Genomic DNA, 7,976 nt, shown 5'->3' with positions numbered 1-7,976 from the left:
CTGGGTTGTGTGTTTTTGTGAATGCAAAATCGCCCATTAGGTAATCACAGAAACCCTTTTAGTGGATGGAAGTCAAGTTGCAACCATGTTTGTCTGTCTACTATTCTTTGTTCACATTGCAAAACATTTCTGCAATCTTGGAACAACAAATGCATAAGTCAGACATAAATACAAACTTGCAAACACGTTGACAATTAAAGTAGCCTACTTCGGTTATTTTATCTATAAAAGAAACCCATTTTGTCGAATAGCACAAAACGTGTGTGGCGAAATGTTTGATGCCAGGCGTTGGAACTTCGATCAAAGCATTCTCCCGCAGTGTTCAAAATGGCAGCGCTGACGCCTTGGGAGTTTCTCGTGTGAAGCGTCGCTTTTAGACCTTGCTTTGAAGTACCTGGCGCAAGAAAGTTTACGTAAGTCAGCACTCTTATGATTGCATCACGTGATCCCCCCCTCCCCGATTGTTCCTCGACCTGAAGACGTTTAGTCCTCTCTCAGTTTTTTTTTCATTTTTATTTATTTATTTTTTTTCGTTTTTTTTTTTGTAAGGCACAGCGTTTGTCGAATAGTGATGGCGTGTGTCGAGTGACCTCGTCACCGAAAAAGGCAAAAATCGCAGCCCTGGATACCAGCAACTGATTTTAAATCGGCGATAGCCTTCAGCTAGCAGGCTTCTGTGATATCAGCAAAGTTATCTATAGGCTAGATTACAGTGACAGAATAATACATAGTTTTGGGAGAATCCAGAGGCTTAGGCTTACTTTAGATTTGATTTAGGCTACATTGTTGACTCTTGCTATTTTAAGTACCGGTGTCCGGTACGCTTGGGCTCTACACAACTGCTTCACTTCATTTTTGCTGTGTAGGTTTTTTCAAATTGAGCTCTGTGGACTAAAGGACAGGCTTTGGTTTCTTCAAGAAAAAAAAAGTTTTGTACAAAACTTGATTTAGCTGAGCCGTATTGAAGTTTGGTTTGCTGTCCTATTTATCTTTTGTTACCTTGTCACTTGTCAGTGTAATTTAATTTTTTTTTTTAGCCAGCTTTTCTCGTTCATTAACGTGCTGTAGGTCTATATCGATTTTTGTAGTTAGTATGATATATATCTTTTTCGTCCCGGGCGCGTTAATGACGAAAAATAAAATGAATGATTGATTGATCTTAGTTCCACACACCATAGGCTTCAAACAGTTTTTGCCTAGGATTTGTGACCCAGAAAGTTTGGAAAACACTTAAGTCCTGAATATTACCAAACTAAAGCATGGGAGTGAGCAGTGATAAGAATTGTCCAGGCCATTACTCAGTATAAATTGTTTTTTGCCCTTACGGCTTTACCTATACAAAGCCAGGTAATTTAATTTTTTAATTACAGAGATTAAATTGGATAAATTACTCAGTGATTTTATAGGAAAAGTTTGTAATGGCTATATCATGTGGTAAGATGATGGTTGAGCTTTCCAGGAAAAGGCAAAGAGATGGCGGTATGATTAATGTAGCTTGTTAAATTGACTATTAATGTAGCTTGTTTAATTGACTAAAAATTTTCTTTTTGCTCTTCACTATGGCACTAGCAATGTAGAGTCATCTTTGTAGTTTGTCTTGCTTCATGTAGGTAAGCATTTACCTAATCAAGAAATTACAAAGATATGGAATACGTGGACTACCTTTGAAACTATTAGAAAGTTATCTCACACACAGAAAGCAATACACAATAATTAATGGTATGGCATCAGGTCTGCGCAGTGTAACATGTGGTGTTCCACAGGGTTCCACTCTTGGACCGTTGTTATTCATTATTTACATAAACGATCTTCCTTCCATTTCTTCTTTCCAGGTGAGCCTTTTTGCTGATGACACCAATTTAACTATGTCCAACAAAAATCTTTCTTCTCTAGAACAAAACGTCAATACAGAATTAATCAAAATTGACAACTGGATGAAAATGAACAAGCTCTCCATTAACTACAACAAAACTGAGTACATGATACTAACTAAACAAAAGCTCGATGTAAGGATGCACGTTACGATAAACGGAATTACATTGCAAAAAAAAAAGTGTATTAAATATCTTGGTGTATTAATTGATGACTCTCTCAACTGGAAATGTCACATTCAAAATGTTTGTAAAAAACTTGCTAGAGGCTCCTGGGCCATTCTTCAACTTAGAAATTGTGTGGATACTAACACACTGAAGACTGTGTATTACAGTCTTATATATTCTCATCTTCAATACTGCATATCCAGCTGGGGTGGAGCTTGTGACAATGCGCTGGATCATTTATTTAAGCTGCATAAAAGAGTTGTTAGAGCCATGACATTCAGCAACTATACAGCTCACACATTGCAACTCTTTCAAAAACTAAAGCTGTTAAATATACAAGAAATTTATAAACTAGAGATAGCAAAATACATGCACAGAGTCCATTTAAATCTATTACCAGAAACGGAATGTAATATCTTCCACAGACTATCTGAATGCCACTCACACAATACGCGCCAATCATCCAGCAGTAACTATTTTGTTTCAAGGGTGCGTACTGAATTAGGTAAAAGGCAGATGTTAATAAGGGGTCCTAAAGTGTGGCATGAGGTCCCAGGTGATCTCAAAGGTCTTTCTCCAACTTCTTTTAAAAGAAACTTTAAACACTACCTTCTTGATTTAAACGCCACTGTTGAATAATAACTGTTTTGTCTATATAATTACATTATTCTATTTGCTCATCTCTTTGGTATACGTTGCTTTTTATCTTTTTTACTGATTAAAATTGTCGATTGATATCTCTTAAACTCCACTCACAATTAATTCATTCAGTAGCACGGTAAACCTGCTTAGTTTGTTTGCTTTTTTTTTTTTTTTTTTTTTCTCTTTTGCATAATGAAAACATGTGTATCTGTATCACCAAATGCTTGATTTTCTTTTTTTGTATGTGTGTTTGTGTATTTACTGTATATATGTTATTTAGGCCTACATCACCAAGCTTGAGGTGGCTGCTGACTAGATGACCGTTTGGTCTTTTCGCAGTCTCCTCGTCATATGACACACAACCGATTATTATTGTATACTTTGTATTCTTTTCATGTTTGTGTTTGTGACAAATAAATAAATGAACTGAACTGAACTGTACCTGCACCTTAGGTATGCATTTAACTCAGTATATTTTATTTTCAGAAGGAACTGATGTTTTGCTTGAATGTAGAGTAGCAACCACAAAGAGTAGTTGTAGCAGTGAAAAGCTTTTGCCATGCTCGTCTCTTTCTGACGCCGTGGAAGCAGTAGATGATGACCTTGCTCTTTTACCTGTTCGCACTAATACAGTGTCTGACTTGCTGCAAGAAAACACCACAGGTAAACATGTTTTGTTCATTATGATAACGCAGATAATGCTCTCAATATTTTACTCATACAGCCTTACGTCTTCACATTTTTTTAGAGTCGATTACTGATGAATTAATCGGTAATTCTAATAGTGTTTAGTAAGTATGCTTGCTTCTGAGTGAAGAATGTACCCCTAACACAAACCAGGGTTGCCATTTGGTTTCCAGGTGAATTGGTTGTTAAAATTTTATTTGGCTTTCTGCAGGATGATCTTGCCTCCCGTTTGGTCTGTTTTCTTTCCTGAGTTATTAGAAACTCGACAGATGTACATTGTACAGTATAACCTGAACCATAAACTAAGAGCAGAAATACAGTACAATCATAATACTGCACTAAGAGGCATACTGTAATATGTTGCCGAATTCTTAAACTGTATGTTTTGTGTGTAGAAAGTCTTGCAGAGCAAACTGATTCAACACACGATGAAAGCAAAACATCAAAACGCCGCCGAACTCAGCCAGAACGGTTCAAGCACAACCTCCAAAAATACAAACTTCTGGCTCCTTGCAAGAGCACCTGCTACAGAAAGTGTCGAGAACACTTCGACGATTCTCGTAGAGAAGCCATTCGCAAGGACTTTTGGACATGTGACTTCCTCGGAAGAAGAAAATTCATGCATGAAACTATAGCTATTAATAAACCTAAAAGACAGAGAAAGATAAACGGTCAGAAGTCAAGAACCTTGACGTATACACTGCCGGACTGTGCTAGATGCAATGTAACTGTGTGTAAAGCTTTCTATTTGAGTACGTTAGGTATGAGAACAAATGGCATGGTCACAGAGTATGTCAAGTGGCTAGCAAAACATCCCACTTTTCCGCCTTTACACACAACAAGACCCCAGAAAAGCAACAACAAAGAAAGAGAAAAAATTATCAATCATGTAAACTCTTTTAACCCACAGGTTTCACACTACAACAGAAATCACTCACCCAATCGTAGATATTTGGACCCGGAACTATCGGTGGGATATTATTATGTGGAATGACTACAAGTCTAATCCTAATAACCAAAAAGTAAGCTACTCCGTGTAGTGAGTCTTACAAACATCACACACATGAAAATGAAGGAAACTGGCAGTGTTGCACTAATGCAAAGGAACACCTGCATAATACTTATCTCGCAAGAGAACATTACCAACAAGATAAAGAAGCAAATGTTGAGGCGGATCACATTTGCCTTGCTGCAGACATGCAAAGGGTGATGTTACTGTCTAAAATGCAAATAAAGTCCCAGTTTTTGTCAGCCGGCTGACAGTATTCAACGAAACTTTTTGTTATTTAAAAGGCCATCACGACATTTGTATTATGTGGCACGAAGGAGTAACTGGAAGGTGTGCCACAGACGTTGCCTCGGCATATTTTAAAGTGTTGAATGTCTTGTCAAGCTACAGAACATTCACAATTTGGTGCGATGACTGTGCAATGTGCATCACAGAATAAAAATTGGACTCTCTTGAGTGCTCTTTGGCTTTGCGTCAACGCACCTGGTGGACCAGATTTCGTTGAAATAAAAAAAATTGGAAGAGGCCATACTTTCATAAGGCCTGACGCTGTTTATGAAATTATTGGCAAGAAAATGAAACGAGTACCGGCGTTTTGTGATTGGAATGACTTGATCGAAATGATTGAAACGACATCGAGATGAATACGTGCTGTTACCTTAACCAGGGCCGATATTTTTCCTTTCAAAGATCTCCACATAAACTCAGCTGTTTTGCCGAAGCTTTGTACGATGAAAGTGTTGAAAGTTTCGCGAGAATGTACAAAATTGTTGTTTAAGCATCAGTGGGACGAAGTCAATTACCAAGAATTTGAATTTATTCATTCAAAGTATCGGCGTCGGGACCCTGTCAGCCTTTTTCCTGATTGTTCCCAATCAGAACGAGGAATTAACACACGAAAGAAGAAATTGAAAAGTGTCTAACGCCTCACGTGTCGCCAAGAAAAGCTGCCTTTTGGTAACGTTTGCCAGCTCGAGAATCAGTTGTTGACCTAGTTAAAGATAGAGATCCAACAGAACTCCAGAGCTGACATTTGTTTAAAACAATCTTCTTGGCATTGTTCGTTCTTGTTCTTTCCTGGCAATTTAAGTTCTTTGATATTGTCCTTTGCAATAAGTGTTACTTCTGCACAATCGTGATAGTCTGTTGCAGTAAAAAAGCAACCAAGCACTGAATAAACATACACTGTGTGATTTTTGAGAAGTGTTTTTAAGTCTTGCCTTGTACAATAGTCCTTCGATCCATATCGAGATTTTGTGGTTGTTTCATAATGTTAAGTTAAAGAAGTATGAATGACATGGTAACATGATCGTGCCTTCATTGCAGCCCAGAGTTCTTTTCTGGTATCACTTATTGTCATTAACCATGTCATTTTTCTTAAAAATTTCGATATTCTGAATAAAGATAAAACAGGGATATCTAAAGAAGGGGATACGAAGGCTTTTATTACGTCTGACAATAGAAGGGCTTTTGTTAATCGTAAATAATCTGTGTTTATCGTGAAATGACAATTGCCACCGATAGTAGTTTAATTATTATTATTATTTATTTGCAATCAGACTCAAAAGTCCATAGAATTCAAATTTTTAACAGTCATTGTAAGAGGTCCCGCGTGACCAAGTTGGTTGTTGATTCTACTGAAGGTGGTTTTCTGGAATCTAACGCCACTCGTGCTGTATTTCCAAATATTTATTTCCACAAAGCCAAAGATTACAGTAACATTTAGATTAATACAGTCTTAGACAGTGAAGGAGGGGTTAATTTCGGCTTAATTGCCACCTGTCAACAATACATAAATTGATAATTCCCTGATACACTAACACTTAAAACCTTCCCTTTCAAAACAATATGGCTGACAGGCGAGAGAAAATGACGGCGTGCGTAATTAAAGGGAAACGTCTTCTACCAGAAAGTTAAAGGTGATGTCTCCAATTTGGGTTTTAAGTTACATATTGCTGTCAGTCCCCACTACAGTCCCCCCGAAAACTTTTAAGAAGTTTTCTAAAATTGGAAGGGGGCTGACGACACAGTAAAGCACATGTGAATCACATACAAGAAATTGTCTGGCGGCAAGTATAAGCGTCCGCGTAAATCAATCAAAGTCAGTTGTCGTCGTTGGGCTCAATCAAAGTCAGTTTCGTTATTGGTCTCTCTCTGAGCTTTCCGCCAGGCAAGCGAGCCACAACGGAGCGTACATGTCCGTCCGAACCTGTTATTGTTTGTGTAATGATTGCGTATGGATACTTCAGGAACTGCGGTTCGTCTTCGTCGTTCAGGATGACGAGATCGCCGATTTTGAAGTCTCTTTCTTCTTTGCGCCACTTCTGGCGTTCCTGCAAGCCTGTGAAGTAGGTCTTGTACCATCTGCTCCACCACAGTTCTGCTATTCGCTTTGAAAACTTGTAGCCTCGTCGAAGCTCGTCTCGGGGTGAGGTAATGTTAGGAGGCATACAATCATCTCTTGGTTGTAGCGTGCCAACCATTAAGTCGATGGGTCGCAATGGTGGGAGGCCGTCATCCGATGGTGACTTGGTAAGTGGTCTACAATTGATGATATATTCTGCCAGTTTACAGCAGGTTTGAAGCTCATCTTCCGTCGGGTTCTTTAGAGACAGCTCTGGAAGAGCAGCCATTGCCTTACGAATGGTGCGGATCTGCCGTTCATATAGCCCTCCATGATGAGAAGCTTCTGGTGGCCCAAATTGCCACTCTATTTCCCACTCTTCCATTCTTCTACGCAATTCTGGTGATTTACCAACCGATTGGAGAGCAGTAGCAATTTCCTTCTTCAGTAGGGTATTGGCACCAACGAAATTCGTCCCATTGTCAGTTCGCATGAATTTGGTCCTGTAGCCTGTGGAGCAAAGAAACCTGCGGAAGATATTCATGAAGGAAGACGTAGTTAAATCTGCCGCTACTTCAACACGCACTGCAGTGGTGACCATGCACACAAAAACACATAGCCAGCGCTTAACACAGCTTCTGCCACACTGAAAGGGCCCGCGAGATCGGAAGCAGTGTGTGTGAAAACATGCAACCTAGGTTGCAGCCTTACAGCCGGAAGCGGTGCCATCAACTGCTCGCCCCTTTCCCTACGCCTTAACCTACAGCCCAAACAGTCCTTGATGTAATGTCGAATGGTGGCTGTGCCTCCTATTGGCCACAATCCGTAGTCGTGTTGCAGAGTCCCGAATACTAAGTCAGGACCAAGGTGTCCACCGTCGGCATGACTCTTTTTCACATATAGTTCGGTACACCAATGCCTGTACGGCAGAAGAATTGGATGTTTGAAGTCGAAACCAAGATCTGTGTTTTGCAATCTTCCCCCTATACGAAGTAAACCATTGCCATCTAGAAAGGGAACATACCTACACAGCTGGGTCAAGAAATGAGGTCTTTCTTTCGGGGGATCCTTATTGAGGGCTTCTTCAAAGGGAATGTGGTATTTTTCCATTCTGCTGGTGATCTTTTCCAAGGTCTCCTGCTGCACCAGTTTCAAGAGAATGATCCGTGCCTTATCCCTTGTCATAGGTGCCATTGCCTGTGCACCTTTTCCCGTTTGAAGAGATCTGAGGCAATGATGAGCTTTGACTATCCGT

General features: G+C 39.6%; 1 protein-coding gene across 1 annotated transcript; it reads left to right on the top strand.

The window, feature by feature from the left end:
• Positions 1-1,418: 1,418 nt before the first annotated feature.
• Positions 1,419-5,811, top strand: LOC145776695 (uncharacterized). The gene is made up of 3 exons (XM_082587926.1): positions 1,419-1,479; positions 3,168-3,344; positions 3,764-5,811. Exons 1-3 carry the CDS (start codon positions 1,419-1,421, stop codon positions 4,360-4,362), a joined length of 837 nt encoding a protein of 278 aa, XP_082444052.1. The 3' UTR covers positions 4,363-5,811.
• Positions 5,812-7,976: the final 2,165 nt, after the last annotated feature.

This window comes from Aplidium turbinatum, chromosome 9 (genome assembly GCF_918807975.1).
Source record: "Aplidium turbinatum chromosome 9, kaAplTurb1.1, whole genome shotgun sequence".
NCBI classification, from domain to species: domain Eukaryota; kingdom Metazoa; phylum Chordata; class Ascidiacea; order Aplousobranchia; family Polyclinidae; genus Aplidium; species Aplidium turbinatum.
Note: the sequence above shows the minus strand (reverse complement) of the source record. Positions and strands in the feature narration are given on the sequence as shown.

Bases quoted from the DNA above. Each gene is read 5' to 3' on its own strand.
- LOC145776695 (XM_082587926.1), top strand. From the start codon at position 1,419: ATGGCTATATCATGTGGTAAGATGATGGTTGAGCTTTCCAGGAAAAGG. The intron at 1,480-3,167 runs GTATGATTAATG...TTTTATTTTCAG, and splicing joins GAAAAGGCAAAGAGATGGCG to AAGGAACTGATGTTTTGCTT. The intron at 3,345-3,763 runs GTAAACATGTTT...TTTTGTGTGTAG, and splicing joins GCTGCAAGAAAACACCACAG to AAAGTCTTGCAGAGCAAACT.